At 38.3% G+C, this 20,607-nt stretch overlaps 1 protein-coding gene across 1 annotated transcript in view; it reads right to left on the bottom strand.

Annotated features, from left to right (window-relative positions):
* The window catches only part of KCND2 (potassium voltage-gated channel subfamily D member 2), a 487,193-nt gene extending 467,285 nt beyond the window's left edge, over positions 1 to 19,908 (bottom strand). The window contains exon 1 of the mRNA XM_036425391.2: positions 18,740 to 19,908. Coding sequence (XP_036281284.1) covers positions 18,740 to 19,857 — 1,118 coding nt within the window. The 5' untranslated portion in view covers positions 19,858 to 19,908. The remainder of the gene's footprint in view (positions 1 to 18,739) is intronic.
* Between the last annotated feature and the right edge of the window lie 699 nt (positions 19,909 to 20,607).

Here is a 20,607-nt window from a genome sequence, read left to right as displayed (position 1 = left end):
CACAGCAGAATTTATTAAGATTCAAAAAGTGACAAGAGATTCCAGATTTTTGTTCAGTCAACATTCAACAGATATGTGAGTGCCAAACAAATCTACTCACTGTGCCCAGAATATGCTCGGCATTTTTCTGCCACTGAGACTTTGATTAAGCTAGGTTAAAAAACAAAACAAAAAAACCTTCTCTTACAATCCCACTGTGGCTGGCAACACTATTCAATCATAGCACCCATTATTGGTGACCCTGGACAAGCTTGAGAATTCTCATCCAGTCATGCAGGAAACATCCAAATTCTAATGGAGTTAGCATATAAGAAAAAATAAATTTAAAAATATATGTTTTTTTTTCATAGCTCTTAATACATGGAGTAGTGAGTAATGTACTACCTTACAATACTCTGTGTTTAATGATTTTGCATTAGACTTGGAAATATTCTTTTATGGAAATTTCTTATGCAAATGGTCTATAAGAAACAAGGTCATAATATTTTCTGACGGCATAAATCTAGAAATGATTGTCTAAAGCTCAGAAGAATGGCCCAGGATAGATTTGTATATCTATGACCCAACAGCATAGAGATGAGAGAAATAGCATAGATATGTAGGGGATTTCTTTTGAAGGTGAAGGAAATAAAATCAAGATTTGGAGAACAGTAGTACAGAGGAATCAATCAGCATACACCAAAAGTGTCAAAAATCTAAAAGTTTATTTTATGTGCTTTTTTAATGTATGTTAAGCTGAAAGAGTTGTATCTGAGGGAAGTTTATTTCTATATGTAGATATTTATGTGTCAGAGGATGCATAGCTGAGCGAGAAGTAGCTAGAAAGTACTGTACTGTGAAGGATATAAGTTCCTAAAATTGGTTGGACTTCTAATTCTACAGGGGGAAAAAAAAATCTTTGTTTAACATCTGTGATTGGCAAAGCAATATTCCAGGCATTGTTATAAAACCTCTAAGCACAACAAGGTACAGGTAGGGCATTCGAGATCCATGGGTTTTCTTTTCTTATTTTGTTTCTAGGGATACTACAAATAAATAAATACAATATAGGCTAAGAAACAAATTATCTTTTAAATGCATGTCTATTTCTTCAATAAAACAGATGCTTCTAAACTAACTAAAATAAAAATGAGCAGAAGTCACAGACAATTTAAATATATCTTGACCTAAAAATTACAACAAAATTAATATGCATCTCGGTTGCTAAACAATATCTGGGACTGGTTTGGGTAGAATATTATAGCTTTTAAGCTTATTTTGTTGTTAATTTACCAAGTAAATTTTGGACTTTGGCAATATGCTGGGTTTTAAAGAAATTCTCCTTAACTTGGGGGAAAGAGTATCCTCTTTTAAAAAAGTATAGGTAATATAATACGCAAAGAGAGAGAGAGAGAGAGAGAGAGAGAGAGAGAGAGAGAGAGAGAGAGAGAGAACAAATGACAAAGAAAATGAGGAAACTGGTAAAAAAAAAAAAAATTTGTTTGATTTTAAATAAAGAAATATTTAAAACATTCTTACAAAAAATTCCAGTATGCTTCTCAGAACATTTTCTATTGCTTCTGGTTTCAGCTTTTTATTTTAGCTAGAAGAGTTTGCCTGCTTTTTTTTTTTTTTTTTTTTTTTTTTTTTTTTTTAATGTTAGTTCTAGCAGTTTAAACTTAAACATGTTTTCAGTGGAATGTTCTTAATTTGGCTTTGTCATTTTCGTTTTATTAATTATTTAGCTTATTTTCTTTTATCTCTCTTGCCAATTGAAATGTGGCAAAGCAAGAGCCAGGGGGACAATCAATGCCCTGTATGAAAAATAACACTGTTTATGTCTGTGGGGATGGTGCCTGCCACAGAGCAGGGGCCCAATAAACAGTAGACTCTCCTACTCCATTAAACGTATAAGATCACATCCTTATCCTCTCCCCTCCCCCTCTCTCTCTTCTTTTCTCTCTTTCTCTCTGTGTGTCTGTCTGTCTGTCTCTATCCATATATTTTATGTTCAAGAAGAGAAGCCTGAAGAGGGTTTATAAGACTCTTTTACCTATTTATCTGCCTCGCTATAAACCTGCAGCATCTAATCTTACTTTAAACCAAGATTTCAAAAGGCATGCATCTTAACACTAAGGAACACTTGAGTTTGCCTGAGAGGACACTAGTATTTATCAGCACTTTTATGATTGAAACATGACTTCTGACCATAGGTTTCCTTTTGTATAAAAGTTGATGACCCGAAATCCGGTGACCATAGCTAATGAGATGCCATCCTCCAAGGCAGGAAATGAATTTCAATTCCTGGCCATTTGAATTGTCGATCACTTTCACAAGCCAGAGCTCCTTAACCTTAGGTCTCCTGGGAGAACGTGTATGGCATACATGCTTCAGTTTGGACATGCTAACGGCCATGGAAAGCTCAATGCCAAACCAGCCATTCAGCAAAACTTTACATGCAATTTCCAGTATGCTCAATAACAATACAAGAGTCCACCAATCATCTGTTGTTTTTGCATCTTCAACTCCGCCACAATTTAAATTTCTAACAGGTGACTAAAAATGACCCTCTTTGGAAAGTAAAGCCTTTTAAAATCAACTTTCTGCTTATATAGAAGAAAATAAAAGAGAAAAAAATATTGACCTAAGTAAATTCTCATCTCATGAGCTTTAGATCATGTCCAGACATGGTGCTGTCTTGCTTTTCATAAGCTCTTCCCTTCTGCTGAGCCTCTAATATCCAACTACATGTTTCCTATTTTCATTACGATCAACTGGGCAGTTAACTTGTGCCTACACGAGGAAAGCTCAGTTCACCTATTCCTGACAGTGTTAGGAAACCAATAACATTAAAAAACTTAAAATCCTAAATTCCCAAAAGGAAGCAGTGTCTTCTTTATTCCAGAGGTTCTCCAGAACAGTACTAATGGCTATCCCCCATGAAACCTTATTCCTCAGCACAGGATCGGGTTGGGCTTTTGCAATAAAGAATCAGGTTACCACCTATATTCGAGATTATTGAATTTCTACCTTATTGACACATTAATTAAGTAATATTGAAAACTAGCACTTTCACTAATTTGTCTAGATCATTATTTTAAATGGTTTGTGTTTACCCCCTCTCAAAATTGCAACTCAAGGTCAAAAATATTCCAGGATAACAGTAGAGACAGGCTCAACATACATTCTTCCAGATAGCGGTTCTTAACATTTGATGTGGGAAGTAAAAATGCAGCTGTCATGGTTCCCACTTCCAGAGGCTATTTACATTGTTTTAGGTGAATGCCAAGAATCTGCATTTTTAAAATATATTTTATTGATTTTTTACAGAGAGGAAGGGAGAGAGATAGAGAGCTAGAAACATCGATGAGAGAGAAACATCGACCAGCTGCCTCTTGCACACCCCCTACTGTGGATGTGTCCGCAACCAACATATATGCCCTTGACCGGAATCGAACCTGGGACCTTTCAGTCCGCAGACCGACGCTCTACCGCTGAGCCAAACCGGTTTCGGCAAATCTGCATTTTTAATAAACATCCTGGGTGACTCTAATTCTGGTGATCTTTAATTCACACTAAGAATTTGCTAAACACTATATGTAAACCTTGTAATGATCGAGAAGTACATTTTAATCAAGACATTTATATTTCCTTTGAAAACACCTTTGTATCCTTACAGTGTTATTATGTACTTCACATTGTGAAAGTTTATATATATGTGGCCAAAATAAAAAATAGTTCTAAATAACTTGTGGATTATTGGTTCATTCCACTGTAAAAAGCCTGCTCTACTCTCAGGGAGTGAGATACTTTCCTTTATTGGATAAATAGAGCATTGCTTTGCTTCTTTTTTACTTTACTTTGCTGTACTTTGCTTCTTTTCTTTAGCTGCCAGGAAAATCAGAACTTATTTTACGCTCAGCAGCGCTTCATTTAACGTAACTTTTATTCTCCATCATTTCCCCTTCATATTTAACAGTTGTTTATTTAATCTTTTCTGATCCATTTGACAGTAAATTGTTTCGAATCCTCTTTGCAAATTGGCAGAGTAAGCAATAAGAAAGGAATGATTAAGTATTTCAGGTCAAAACTATTGTAGTTTGCTAGAGACAGAGAATTTTTATAATTTGGTACCCAAGTTTATTAACTATTGAATTTTTTTTATAAAAAGTTTGGTATGGTGACTCACAATTCCAATCCCTCATAGGAAATACCTATTGATTTAAGATGAGTTTTCAGTTAATCACTCTCCATCATCAACAATCATGTTCTGACTTAATTGTCTACTGGGTGATGGCCACTAGAGACTTCTTTTCCTTCTATTTGTAGTTAACTGAGACGCTCTCTCTCTCCCTACCTGCTTTTCTTCATTCCTCCCTCCCTTCCTCTTCTCTCAATCATTAAAGCTGCACATGTTTAGTGTCTACAACTTGATGAGTTTGTGACTGAACATACACCAAGAAAAGCATCACCACCATCAAGGCCATGGACATATCTGTCACCTCCCAAAGTTTCTACTTGCTCCTTTACTATATTTTTTTATGCTGAAAAAAAACTATTACCTTTAATATTATTTTAATATCACATATTTAATAATCCTATATAATAAAAGCTTAATATGCAAATTGCCCCCTCAATCCAGAGTTCATCAGGAATTTTGACAAGGGGAGGAGGAGCTAGCCAGGGAAAGGGAGGGAGTACACAGCTGGCAGCTGGCAGCCACTAGGGAAACTACCAGTGCATGAATTTCGTGCACTGGGCCTCTAATAATAACATAATAGCAATTTCTCATATAGCACCTACATAGAAGGTAATGTTCTAAGAACACATATTTACATTTAATTTCCATATAAACGCTATGAGGTAGATATTGCTCACCTATTTTTACAGATGAGGAATCTCAGGCAAACAGTGTTTAAGTAACTTGACCAATGTCAGCTGTAATATATTTAGGATATTTTTGAGTGAATCATCAAAGGGAGGTTGTAGGAGAGGGTTCCACTTTTAAATAACATCTCATAGTTTTCATATAGAAAAGTACAAAGAGAGAAGACCCTAAAGTCACCAAAGAGCCCTCTTTTAACAGAAGTTCTATAAGTTGATGAAAAAAAACCCTTTTTAAAAATAACAAAAAGTACAAAATGAAATATAAAATGATTCTTCTTATCTCCCACATACCCAGACTTCTTAAAAGTATTATCATCGATAGTTCATTTTGTGTTTTCTCAGAAAAATAAAAGGGTATGTGTATTCACATGTGTATAATACATAGCCATACATTTTGTATTGATGCATATGTGTGCTTGTATTTCTTATATGTATATTTGAGTACACACAGTACATTCACGCATATTTTAGTAATATTTAAAACAACAGGTATAGATTCAGAAACTGGGGACAATAATGTGGGAAATAATGAGGAGACAGAAGAAAAAGAAATGTGGATATCTATAAAGTGATTTCTTAATGAACTCAAAGTTTGGCATAAAGTATTATAGTATATATTAGAGCATATTGCCAAAATTTGCTATTTGACTGAAAAAGACTTTCTTTGTTTTTGAAATAAAATAATCTTACTTTTCATTTAGGTGATTATAAAGGTAGTTGGACATTTTACATTTAAATAATAAAGTTCTTTGCAAAATCAATAGGCACTTTAGGAGCACGCCAATCCTGAATAAAGGGCTTTACTTCCATAAAGGAGGGTTTATAACAATTTTCTAAATTACATTCTTCTTCTTTTTATTAGAATATTTACTGTTATCTCCTGACATTTCACATCAAATTCATACAATTTTAAAGCCAAAAGCACAGGTGGTATATTTTAAAAAGACAACAGGTCAATATACATACACTCTAAGTTAATTATGCTTTCTAAAAGAATCGCCTTTTGTGCTAGCTGGTTTGGCTCGGTGGATAGAGTGCCCGCCTGCAGACCGAGGGGTCCCAGGTTCGATTCCAGCCAAAGGCACATGCCCAGGTTGCGGGCTTGTGGGGTGTGCAGGAGGCGGTCAATCAATGATTCTCTCTCATCATTAATGTTTCTATCTCTTTCTCCCTCTCCCTTCTGCTCTGAAAGCAATAAAAATATATTTAAAAATAAATAAAAATGAAAGAATTGCCTTTTATTACAAACATAAAAAAATTGCAACATTACCAATAAAGGTTTGAAAATAATACTCATTTTCATAATTAAGTATTGCCTAAAATAAAAGTAAGTTTCCCTGTTATTTATTCATATATCCTATTTCATAGCGATGTATTCCCTCTGAATGCCTATGAGATACCTGGAAATTAACATAATTTTAACAACTACAGTAATATTCTGATAAACTGTACAATATGAGTGGAGAATATGAATATTTCTTGGTTGTAGATGTATGAAAAAGTTATATTTTATAAATATACCCATAAAATACTACAAAATATCAGAAAACCAATTGAATATCAAATCAACTCCAATTCTCATTCTTAACTTCACAAAAATGAATAAATCAAAGCCTTGAGAGATATTTTCAGATTTGATAGTCTTCATATTATTCTCTTGGATATGGTTGGCCTTAAGTTGAAACATATAAAGTTATTAAGTATTTCCATATACTTAGCTTCAATTTCTGTATCAAGATGAAAGAAAACCAGCCCCCCCATCAAAATCAACAAAGGATTAACAACTTCAAAACAGGCAAAGGCACGTTTTCCTTGTGCTGGCCCTTATAAATCCTGGCTTGTTCCAGCAGAAATACAACCTCTGTATAGAAGTACTTGGGGGGGGGGGGGGGAGAATTACCTGAAGAACAGATATTGTAAGGAGAATACAAAAGTGAGATGCCACACTGAATTCTCTTATGGTCAAGAACTGTTTTTACAAGTTGCTCATCTGGGAAGCTACCATAATCATGTTTGCATTTTTATGTTGTTAATCCAATTCCTGTTCTTCTGACCTAAGTTCTCTCCAATTTTCCATTTTTTATTATGTTTTACTCTTCAGCATGGTGATCCTTACAGTTTCCATTATACACGGTCCCAACTTACCTTAGAGTAAAAAATACAGATCCTCTGGCAATTTTCATAGATTTAAAAACATAGAAACCATTTTTCTTTCAAACTCATGAAAATAACAAAACACCTGATGAGAATATATATGTATCTGCTGCAATGATAGAAGAAAATAAATGAAAATTCTCTATAAATAGAATCAAAGCATATGTGATATTCTTGAACACTGACATTAGAATTGACAACTGTAAATCTGCAAGTCAATATTCAAAATAAGTAATAATCTTCAGTCATTTCCAAAATAGCTCCATATCTATTGAGACCCAATTTTATCTTTTCAGAAAAAAAATTTTTTTTCATTTGAACTAGTTTTATTTTTGTCAGGAATAATTTAGTCATGCATTCTTATAAAATACTCTATTTTTCTGAAAAATCTTATGAATAACTGGATGTAAATTTTAAGTTAAGGTAAATAAGGCAAATCTAAGAAAGGATGAAAATTTATACATGCTGAATGGCCATTGAAAAAAATGTAAATGTTTCAGACCTTGTGCTCATTTTAACACAGAATCACATCCTATCCTGGATGCTAATAACTTTCTAATATCTCTCCTTTATGTCTTCAGTGAAACCAGAAGTCTTTATTATGGCCTGTAACATCCTACATTCTTTTGTCCCAACTACCTTTCAGATAGCATTTGCTACTAAGCCCCTCCCTCCCTTCACTTCAATTACAGCGACCTTAGGTGAAATATACCAAGCCTCCTTTCACCTTGAGTTCTTCATACTTCTTTTCTCTCTTCTTCTAAAACTCTTCATCCAGATATGCACAGAAGTCACTTTACTCCCTTCAGTTAGCCATCAGTTTATATATTCCCCTTGCAAAGGCCTTGTCTGTCCCCTATCCTATATAATAAAAGGCTAATATGCAAACAGACCCAAAGGCGGAACAACCAAACAACCGGTCACTATCACAGGGGTGCACAGGAAACATGGCAGGCATTGGCAGCAGGTGGCAGAGTGTGGGACATGGCAGGCATCGGCCACAGCAGGATGGTGGAGCAGGTAAATGGAGCACCAGACCATGGCGGGACACCAGTCACCATCATCCGGGTAAGCTTCTGGTGGTTACTGAAAATTCTTTGCTCCCGTGCATCATGGTCCCACCTGGCACTCGCAATGCTGCTGGCACCAGAGCTGCTGCTTGCACTCACTGCTGGTGCCAGCCTCAATCACTTGGCACCATCAGTGGGTGCAAGCAGTTGCTGCAGGCCCTGATTACCCCTCAGGGCTTCTCCACTTACCCCTGCTCCAGAAGGGCAATCAGGGCAGCAGCCATAACTCACACCAGATGACTACACCGGCCCCAATTGCCCTGCACCACCAGCAGGTGCGAGGGGGGCCAGCACCATCAGCATGTGGAAGCGGCTGTGGCATGGGGGTGGGAAGGATGGGTCCGGACCCACCCCTGTGTCCACTGCAGCATCGCAGCCCACAGTTCCTTTTAAGGTGCACAAATTTGTGCACTGGGCCCCTCGTTTAAAATAATACACTTCTTACCCTGATCTATTTTGCTTATAGCAGCCACCAGTACCTAGAATTATATAGTATTTACATGTTTATTTTCTGCATCTCCCACTGGACTACAAAATTTTTAAAGTTAAGAAATTGGCAGTTATGTTTACTATAAAGGCCATGACAGGTAGTAAAGGATCAACAATATATGCTAACTTGAATTGAGCTCTATGAGTCACATTTTGATTTCCTAAAAGTACATGCTATGGATAAAACTTTTGGTTTGCAAAAGCACTATTCCTGTTAGTCTTAAAAATGAATAATGTGAGGAAGGCAGAAGAATCAGGCACACATAAAAACAAAAAAAAGGCAAGACCTTTTGCTTTTGGAACAAAACCTTCCCATCCTATTAGACATTATTTCAACTGTCATCTTGCACTTTCAGGGTTATTTTTTTCTCATTACTAACTTCTGATAACTCACCGCCTGCTCTCCCCACACTCTTCATGATTCGAATCTTCTTTACATAACAGACTTATCAAAATTTCCACTGCAAAAACGGATTGCACCATGCCAGGATATGTAGCTACATGTATTTTGTATACCTGCCTTTCAGCCTCTTATAATAGGAACTTCTTCCCGAGAGGGACTACATTTATCTTCTATGTCATTTACAGATAATAGTTCGCTATTTTTAAACAATTCCATTTTACTCGTAAATGAGTAGACCTGCATAAAGAAAAAAAGTGCCACGTCGTGTTTACTGTGTAAGAGAAAGAACACCTTCCTTGTCACAAAGTGTCATCAAAATATTTTTTCACCTACAGGCTCCTTGCCTACTAGTATTTAGCTAGGACACTGAGCTGGAAAGAGAAGGCAGTGCATTCCTGGGCTGATTCTCTAACATTATAAGCTATCTCCCTATAATTCCCAGAGGTACCCAGCCTTCACCAGAAAGCAAACTGATTAAGGAAAAAGACACTGACAGCTATTAATTCTAATACTTGCAGAAGAATTACTAATTCTTCTCCAAAATGGAGAAGTCTCATAGCCCTCCCTAAACTAAAAAGAGTATGTTATAGTACACTCAAAGATAAAAGGTCCAAATAATAAAGTTCGCTGTGTAACACTGAACAAAGGGAAAGATTAGATCAGTAGATTACTGCTAACGTTGAGGTGGCACAATTCCCTGGCTACGGAGCTCTCTCCATGGTGTGCAGTTATCATCTCATGCCATGATCGGCAACACATTAATATAGATTTTTCTACAGATGGGTATTGAGCTCGTGGGTAATAAGTCCCAGAAGGTATAAATCCAAACCTCAAAAGCCTGTCAATCTAGTTAGGAAGGCAAGAAGTAAAACCACATTTTGTACATAAAAAAGCATTTATTAATGTCAAGAGCATTCCAGCTACATATTATATAGGCCTGGGAGGTTGAGAAGGTTTCATGGAGAAGTTCAATGTTAAAGGCTGGTTCTCAAAGGAGAAAACTAAATTCCAACAGAATCTACAGAAGCCAAGAGCATCACAGATGTGCACAGAAAGGTAGATGGTGTTTTATCTCTGGATTTATCTTCCATACCAGACCATATCCCACACTGTCAAGTCTACAAGTCGAGCTACTGAAACCAGTGGGCCAGTGGGAAAACAGTATATGGAGATATATATCCATAAAACAATGTAAGACATAGGGAGAGGAGAGAAAAAAGACTGAATCATTATTAGGGCTCAGAAGGAAAAATAATACTCCTTTTTCAGTGAATGTTCTTTCAACAAAAGAGAAGTTAAATTGTAGAGTTTTAACAACTATCAGGCCAAAGATTTTTCAGGTGATTTAGGAAACAAACAAACAAAAAATTTTGATTTTCTTTTTCCTCCATCAGGCCAGGTAGTTTGCTGACAAATAGTCTAGAAGTTCACCAGATGAGAACACATGGGTGTATTATATCAACTAGAAATCACCATGAAAAAACCTCAGTCCTGTGTGAATGAATACAGAGCAAGCAGTGATACTGAAGAATGTGGAGTGAGTCACAGACAGCAGAGCTGGGAGAGAAATGCATATTGATGGCATATAAAGGACATGTATTCCTTTTCTTTTCCCTCTAGGATCATCAGTAGCCCCCAAGTTGTTATTAATATACATTCTTATATAATGTCTTAAGGCCTTCAAAAAAAAAAAGAGTCAAAAATTAATTCAAATCTTGCTGCTATTTAATTGCCTAACGATAAGCAATCCACAAAATAAATCTTGCATGTATAAAATGATTGGTTTTAAATAAATAATTGCAAATTTTCCTATTATCAGGAATTCAGAAATTAGGTCAAAAGAAATTTGGTCTTCATTAACTTATTTTCAAAAGTGAGTATAATTGAGAGCAAAGTTTACACAAATGCAAAATACATGACATCAGAATTGAATGACATAACCATACAAAAAATAAGTACAATACCAAGTCAGTCTTTAGTCTCAAGGGAAATCCTAAAAAGAAAAAAAAAATATATCTTAGACTCACTGAAAATGAGAAAATGGCACAGTCTCTAAGGTACTCTGCTGAGAGAACACATTATCTCTGCTAAACATACCTCTGTCTGTCAATAAAGTGCATGCTTATAAAAGAAATTAAGATTCATACATTTTTTAAATGGCCTCATTTAAAAATATGTATATCTTTATCTAGTTTTGGAATTCAGCTAAATGTGAAACACATAAAAGGAAAGATGAAAATCATATGCTTATACTAATACAGAAAAAGCATTTGACATAAATCCAGCACCCATTTTTTATAAAAACAAAACAAAACAAAACAAAAACAAAAAACACAACTCTCAGCCAAGTGGAAATGGAGGGATCATTCTTTCACATAATAAAGGCTGTATATGACAACCCCACAGCCAATATCATTGTTAATGGGCAAAAACTAAAAGTGTTTCCCTTAGGATTAGAAACAAAACAGGGATGTCTGCTTTCACCACTTTTGTTCAACACTACAGGCCCAGTGCATGGATCTGTGCATTGGTGGCGTTCCTCACCCTGGCCTGAGCCCTCTCACAATCCAGGAACCTGGCTGTGCTGAGCGGAGCTCCCCCTGTGGGAGCACACTGACCACCAGGGGCAGCACCTGTGTTAAGCATCTGCCTCCTGGTGGTGAATACGTGTCATAGCAGGCAGTAGTCCCCAGTGGTTCTGCCATTAGGGTCAATTTGCATATTACCCTTTTATTATATGGGATAACAAATAAAACACAGTATATTTATTTGTGCATATGTATAAAATCCCACTCCAATTATGCCATTCTAAAAAAGGGAATTTCCCTGCTACTTTATTAGGAAAATCACAAAAAATATTATTTTGCCTTTTTTTTTTTTAATATATATATTTTATTGATTTTGTACAGAGAGGAAGGGAGAGAGGTAAGAGAGTTAGAAATATGCCGGGACCGGTTTGGCTCAGTGGATAGAGCGTCGGCCTGCGGACTGAAGGGTCCCGGGTTCAATTCTGGTCAAGGGCATGTACCTTGGTTGCGGGCACATCCCCAGTGGGGGGTGTGCAAGAGGCAGCTGATTGATGATTCTCTCTCATCGATGTTTCTAACTCTCTATCCCTCTGTCTTCCTCTCTGTGAAAAATCAATAAAATATATTTAAAAAAAAAAAAGAAATATTGATGAGAGAGAGTCATTGATCAGCTGCCTCTTGCACACCCCCTACTGGGGATGTGCCGGCAACCAAGGTACATGCCCTTGACCTGAATCGAACCCGGAACCCTTCAGTCCGCAGGCCGACGCTCTATCCACTGAGCCAAACCGGTTTCGGCTCTTTTTGTTTTTTTTAAAATAGCAAGTTACCAAACCTATTAAAATGGAAATATTATAGAACTCGTGTTTGAAAGTCTTATAAACAACTACACTAAGTTTTTTTTTCTGAGAGCATAGTTGTACCAGTAATTCTACCATATTTGTTTCTGAAGAATGTATACTACACTACAATATAAATAAATTTTTCCTGTATTCGTTCAGAAATCAGAATGGTTTATATAATTAAATCATGAAGTTTATTCTAAACAAAACTTTACAGAATTACTACATAGTACCGTATTTTTTGGACCATAAGACGCACTTTTTCCCCCCCAGAAGTGGGGGGAAAAAGTCCCTGCGTCTTATGGTCCAAATATAGCCTACACATATACTTTAAAAAAAAAGTTTTTTTACTTGCCTGGCTCTGTGTGGTCTCTGTGTTCTTGCCCGGCTCTAAAATGGTTCTAAATACTGCTGTTTACTTTACAGTAGGGGTGTCAAACTCAATCAGAGAAGGGGCCAAAATCTAAAATCCAGCCTAAATCGCAGGCCGAATGGTTTACTGAACAGTCATAAACTGTCATTGTGATGGAAACGCAGCGGAGTGCAGTGATGACAGCGAGGTGCGGGCCACATTGCAAGGCCTGGCGGGACGGATTTGGCCCGCGGGCCTTGTGTTTGACACATGTGCTTTACAGGGTTGATTACATGTGTTTATGACTGTGATGTTGGGTTTTAATGCACATAAAATATTTTAGGACACTATTTGTTTCAGAATCTTTTTTTCTTCATTTCCCTTCTCTAAAAACTGGTGCGTCTTATGGTCCAGTGCGTCTTATGGTCCGAAAAATACGGTAATTTTCTTTCCCAAATTAAAAATACCTTTATTTCAAAATTAAAGAAGAGGTAATGCCTGAAAAAATGACACGTCCAAGTTCTTAAGTTTTATGCCATGAATAATGCATTACCTATTTTTTGTTTCTTAAAGGGTCTAAATCAGTGGTTCCTAATGTGGGGCACACACCCCACAGGGTTTGATTTTTAAGGGTGATCAATTTGAGAATGAGTTATTAATAGTGAATTTTTTGCAATTCTTATTAATCTAGGGCCCTCATATACAGTATATAAATATATATTGTGACATATTTATGCATTTCAGTTCTCTACTATATGTTTTGAAACTTTATTAGCTATCTACCTAATAAAAGAGTAACATGCTAAATGACTATCCCTTCATGATACCCACCAACCAATCAGGAGTGAGTATGCAAATTAACCCAACAAAGACAGCAGGTTAATTTGCATACACAGGCGCCAAGCGGCCAGGGATAGGGCAGGTTGCTTGCATTATCACCACCCCAGCCACTTGGGACCTCCAGGCAGCCTGAGAAAGCAGAAAGGTTGCTCTTGGCCGGAGCTAAAAGGTTGCTCAGGCCCGAGAAAAGGCAGTGCCAGCAGCCAGGGGAATGAAGGCTCATTTGTGCAAGAATCTTCATTCGTGCATCAGGTCACTAGTTTTATCATATCACTTCATACTTTTTAAAGTTTCTTAGTGATTTCTTCATCAGGACTTCAACTGACCTTTCAGTCTTTTATTTTCCTCTTTCTTGGATGTCATGTTCTTTGGAAGCTTGTTTAGACCTAGTTAGTGGCCTTTTAGGTTTCCTCCACATGAATAGGAGTTCACTTTTTGAATAATAAGAATTACATGTCAGGGCAGAGGGATATCAGGATTTTAGAGATGCTTAGGTGGGGCATGGCCAAAAAAAAAAAAAAGGTTGGAAGCACTGGTCTAAATCATTAGCAATCATAACTCAAAATGCAGATACTACCTAATATAAAAATCTCCTCCAATTATTTAATGCCACCTGATACACTTCTTTCTTGCTCAAAACTTCATGCACCTGAGGTACAATGATAAAATGAAGCTGGAACTTGTTAAATATGTTGTCACAACATTGGTGTGTTTTTTTTGTTTTTTTGTTTTTTATTATTGGTGATCACTGAAATTTCCTAAATTTGGCAACATTTAAGTTCTACCCTACTTCCTGCATGAAAAACAAGGCCTGAAAGCCATCTCCAAAAGTTCATTAGGACAAAGGAGGAGTTTCAGGTCCTATTTTCCCAAGGCAGTTTAAGGCAGTAATTAGAGTTTTTACTATGAAAAGAAGGGAGGTAGAATAGTCAGGGCCAAATGCAGGTCAATAGATACGCACAGAAAGGAAGGATATGATATGGAGAGATAGATATGCATGGCCAATCTAAACACTGTTTTTAAAAACCTGACATCCTTTCTTTTATTGGCTTCTTTAAAAAAAAAAAAAAAAAAAATATATATATATATATATATATATATATATATATATATATATATATTGTTGTATTACATATGTACACTTTCCATATTGATCTCTTCTAGCCCATCCCTGCCCACTGTGCCCCCCCTCCCCCGCAACCCAGGCCTTCACACCATCCTATTATATTTGTCCATGGGTTATGCATATTTGCATAAAACTTTTTGGGTGCTCTCTTCCCACTGACCCACCCACCCCCACATTCCCTCTGAGATTTGGCATTCTGTTCCATGCTTCTATGTCTCTTAATCTATTTTGTTCATCAATTTATGTTGTTCATTAGATTCCACATATGAGCGAGATTTATCTTTCTCTGACTGGCTTATTTCACTTAACATAATACTCTCCAGGTTGCTCCATACTGTCTCAAAGGGTAAGAGATCCTTCTTTTTTGCTGCTGCATAGTATTCCATGGTATAAATGTATCACAGATTATTTATCCACTCATCTGTTGATGGACACTTGGGCTGTTTCCAGATCTTAGCTATTGTAAATATTGCTGCTATGAACACATGGGGTGCATACATTCTTTCTGATTGGTGCCTTGGGTTTCTTAGGATTAACTAAATCTGAAAGAATCAATAATAAAACCTGAATAGGCCAATAATTACTGAGTAAATTAAGCAGTAATCAAAAAACTCCCAGCAAACAAAAGTCCTTGCCCAGATGGCTTTACAAGATAGTTTTACCAAACAAAGAACTAACACCTATCCTCCTCAAACTATTCCAAAAAAAATCCAAGAGAAAGGAACACTTCCAAGCTATTTTTATGAGGCTAGCATTATCTTAATTCCAAAACCAAATAAAGACACTACAAAGAAAGAGAACTACAGACCAATATCCCTGACAAAGATAAATTCCAAAATCCTCAACAAAATAGTAGCAAATGGGATCCAGCAACATATTAAAAAGATCATACACCATTACCAAGTGGGACCTTTTTTAACGTTTAAAAACTATGCTTTTAATGTTTTCTGCTTTAATTAATTGGAAATGGGAAGGCTTAAAATTATACTTTGAGATATTCATTTTACCAGCAAGTTAAATAATTCCATTTAGAACAAGCATAGTTAAGTTATAGTATAATGACATACTTAGTATTTCAGCCAGCACAAAAATGATTAGGTGAATATACAATAGTTCTAAGAAAGGTGAATATACAATAGTTCTAAGAAAGACCCATTTCTTCAGACAAAAAGACCAACTGAACATTGTCCAAAATGGTCTGAGAGGGAAGAGATAATTCTGTCAATTATGAATTATAAAACTGTTGGCTATTTCCTCTCTTACTAGTATGTTTGCATGAGCTGAAACTTTGGATAACCACTATTTAGGATTCCATTTTCACTTCTATCATCATTAATTAATGAACATTAACTCCATTAAAAATAATGGCCATGTAAAAAGAGCTCAGAAAGTGAAATAGGAAATTCTTGATCATTTGTCAGACATAGCTTGATATTAGCTTCAACTATGCATATTTTCCAGAAAGTTTTATACCTTATATTTCATCGTATAAAACTACAGAGTAAAAAATAAATTCAGGCAATGATTTGTCAAATATTTTCTATCCTTAAATAAACCTTTGAGTCACAATGCAACCAAAGATAAGAAACAAAAAGGCAGAATTGATATATATATGTATGTATATAAAATGTATTATAAATATATTTTGATGAGAACAGAAGACATTTTCCTAATAAACTGTGCTAAATTATAAAACATATGCTTTGTTAAACATTCATATAATTTTTCAATAAATGGATTGTATTTCGACTATACAACATTTCTACATCTTAAAACTATGACTACTATATTCTATTAGGGTCACTAATTAGCTTAATTTCTGGAAATTAAACTTGTCAACTTCAATGAAACTTAAATCTTAAAAGTAACTCTCATTTTGCTTCCAAGTTCTGAGAAAGTATAGATTTAATTCTTCTAATCCACTTGCATGTGAATCATATGAATTAAATCCATTTCATAGACTTTACTCAGGCATCATGATTCAGTTTCTTAAATTATTTCAAGAAATAGATGCTTATAAGCAATTATATTTTATAATAATAATGTCATTAATGGTTAGCCTTTTCCTCATTATTCTCCTAAAAACAAATATAATATTCTAATAAAATAAAAATTTTAAAGTCATTTCAGGAAACAAATTTTAAAATAATACTAACTTCACATGTCTAGAATAGAACTTTCAGCTGGTGAAATTGCCATGTCAACACATTCATTACAAAAATGCCTATATTCAATCTTATAGACATTATATAGTATTAAAATGACTCACCAGATACTGCTCTACTTCATGAAAAACACTGCCATTGACATCAGATTTAAAAAAAATATATTTCCTTTTAGCATTTCTCCCTTTATGTCCTCTTGACACAGAGTCCTTTTTATTCATATGTACTTCTAATTTGAAATCCTGATATTGATTTGCACTATCCAATTTTCCTTAATATTTCAAGTGCCAAAAAGACAACATTACCAATATATATCCCCTTTGATAAGAATTAAGCACCTACACTATTCTGAATCTCCTTCAAAATTTGTCACAAAATTACCAACAAATAAAAGAGAAATACAAACAATAGAATACAGATTTTCACTAATTCATTTTTGAAAATGCATCAGTAGAACTTACAAAAACATGTAAGACTAAATCAAAGTCATGATATTTTATTTTACTGTACTATAATTTCCTACTTAGCCAAAAATTCCTAACATATAACAACATATTCTATTAGTTGGCTAGATGACAACATGAGAAACTCTGTTCAACCCAAGATGTCTAAAAAAATTAGGTTGATTTTAACCACATTATCATTTAAAGAAGGCAATTAAATTAGCCAGAAAAACAATACTGAAAAGGCAGCCTTGGGAATAACTTTTTTCTTGAAGCCATTACCAAATCCCTATTGGACTGATTAATTATGCCAGAAAGGAAGCATAAAGCTGGAGAAAGGGCACCATCACTACTTGTCTTATCTAAGAACTCATAAAAGTACAAGGCTCTCACCACCTTATTTTATTGGATTCTCTAATGTGTAAATGCTGCTACTTTTCTGCAGTTTGCTTACTATTACTAATCATTTCATATCTTTCTTTTTGCTCCAACGTAAAAAGTCTTAATTCCAGCTTAAATTTTTTTCAAAGTATTAATTCAGAAGATGTCCCTTTGCCTGCAAAACATCATTATCGCCAATAAAAGCATGCACAAAAGAATTCCAGGAGAAAATTAGAACGCACAAATTGCTGTAACACAACCAGCCCTTGGTGACCATCCATCTCACCAGACACTGCTCAACCTTCTAAACATTTATTGAATGGTCATGGGCCCATTGCCTGAGGGTTCTATAGTTTCTCAAAAAATGGCGGATGACAGTCACTTGCTTCTTTTTTTGAAACTATGAACCTAGAGTCTTAAATATATTGCAAATATCATTCCACTGCATTTTATAAAGTTGATCAGTTTCAGCCCTGCCATTCTAAAACTGAATAACTCATCAGCCACAAATGAACACGCATATGCAGCAATAGGCACATAGGTATTACAAAATCATTTTATAATGACACTTATAACCTATACTTTATAATGTAAAATAAGAATTCAGGTTCTTAGAGGGAAAATGCATGCCAAAACTATCTATCCCTATAAAAAGGATACTCCAAATGCACATGAAAACTTTTCACATGAATACACTGGAGCACTTTCTGGGCATTTCAATAAACATGGTGCAGAATTATACCTTTCTTGGGGGCCCAGATTTTGTGTTTTTCATCCTTAGTATGTTTTTATGTAGTCACACTGATAACATTGATGATCTGCCTTTACATTCAGGAATTCTAAAATTTCTTTATCGCATTCATCAACTTTTAGGCATCCGTACTCAACTCCCTGAGTCCTCTTAACCTCTACATCATATCCACTTCCTAGGTCAACAGAGTTCCTCCAAACCATTTAGACCATGAGAAAAAACACAAGATTTCCTCTAACTTATTATTCTATAACATCAGAGTGGGTCTCCCACCGCCTCCCACCCATCATCTCCCACCTCCATCCCATGTCCCCCGGAGGACACCTTACCCTAGCGTGGTCATGGTGACGATGGTGTACCAGAAGGCCGCCGGGATGCTGGTGAACTTGGTGGCGGAAGAGCCCTTCTCGGCGTAGAACATGACGGTGGCGAAGATGATGATGGCCATGGTGAGCGAGAAGAGCAGGAAGCCCAGCTCGGAGGCGCAGCTCTTGAGCGTGTAGCCCAGGATGCGCAGGCCCTGCGAGTGGCGGGAGAACTTGAAGATGCGGAACACGCGGAAGACGCGCAGGGTCACGAAGGCGCCGCTCACGTCCTCGTTGTCCGTCATCACCAGCCCGATGTAGTAGGGCAGGATGGCCACCACGTCGATGATGCTCATGACGCTGCGCACGAAGCGGTAGCGGCTGGGCGCGGCGGCCAGGCGCAGCAGGTACTCCACCGTGAAGATCATCACGCAGGCCGTGTCCAGGCAGAAGAAGGCCACGGCGTAGCGCTCCCCGCACGGCAGCTCCCGCACCTGGCCCGGGCTGGCCCCGCACGGCACCGTCTCCACCACGTTGGCGATCACCGACACGGCGATGAAGAAGCCCGTCACGTAGTAGAAGACCAGGGCCAGCGTGCTGGTGTGCGGGTTCTCGAAGGCCCGCCACACCTTCTGGCGCGCCGTCATGCTGGGCAGCGCGCTCTCGCCGCCCGCGCCGTCCGAGTCGGCGTCGTCCTGCAGGCGCTCGGCGTTCTCCCGCCGCCGGTCCTTGTACTCCTCGTAGCAGCAGTCGCCGATGATCTCGGGGATGAGACCGAAGAAGGCCAGCTCCTCGTCGTAGGCCGAGATGCACTCGTGCCGCGGGTAGTGCAGCTTGCCCGTGCGGTAGAAGTTGAGGATGTGGCGGAAGATGTCGGGGTCGCGGTCGAAGAAGTACTGCTGGCTCTCCGGGTGGTAGAAGAAGTCCCGCTCCGAGCTGCCCAGCAGCGTGTCCGGGTAGCGCTCCAGGGTGTCCTGCCACGTCTGGAAGCGGGTGCCGCTCACGTTCAGCACGATGAGGGCGTCCTGGGTCCTTTTCCTCTCCTGCCGCGGCGGCGCGGGCATGGGGCCCGAGGCCACGGGCATCCACCCGATGGCCGCCGCCCGCGCGAAGGGCAGCCACGCGGCGACGCCCGCCGCCATGGTGCCTGCTGGACGTGGAGGCGAGGAGGGCGACGGGGCCTGGAGGGCCAAGGAGGGCGATGGGGCCTGGAGGGCAGGTCAATAGGGCCTGGAGGGCAGGTCAAAGTGGCCCCAACCACTCACCCACTCGCTCCTGTCCTGTATGAGTAAATGCTCCAGGGGCAGGTGGCCCAGAGGTGTCACTCCTGTTCCCAGGCAGGGCTCCTGGCTCCTAGATCCAAGTCCCAGTGTCCAGGAGAGCAGGTTTCCCTCCAAGAGACAGCTATCTGGAAAGCACAGCAGCGTCCTAGCAATCACGCCCAAACCTGCCCCAGAAATGGGACCAGGCCACTTCTGGCACTAACCTGCACGCAGGTGGCTGTGGACGCGGCAATGTCTTCAAACAGGTGTCCTGGATTTCTCCTCGGATAACCTGGGGTGAGTGTGCCTCAGGGTAGAGAAAACCAAGGACAGTCGCTCAGTGGTGTTTTTTGGACGAGAATCCAGGAACGCTCATCACCTTCCCTTTGGCTCCTTCAAACCTTCCTTATTCCAGTGGCCCTTCCCGCCATAGGAGTCCCAAAAAGGCGACCTGTTGTAGCTTCCGGGGCCAGATCAGCAGCCGCTGCCCCGAGTCTCAGTCTCCGGGGGAGTCCGTGGCCGCGGCTGCCCCCCGGGCTGCGTGTAACGGACCGGAGCGCGGCGGGGCGGGCGCGGAGATCTTCTCCCCCGTCGTCTGCAAGCGCCTGTCGTGTGTCTGCCCACAGCGTC

This window comes from Pipistrellus kuhlii, unplaced genomic scaffold (assembly GCF_014108245.1).
Source record: "Pipistrellus kuhlii isolate mPipKuh1 unplaced genomic scaffold, mPipKuh1.p scaffold_m20_p_10, whole genome shotgun sequence".
NCBI lineage: Eukaryota > Metazoa > Chordata > Mammalia > Chiroptera > Vespertilionidae > Pipistrellus > Pipistrellus kuhlii.
This window is presented reverse-complemented; position numbering and strand designations above follow the sequence as displayed.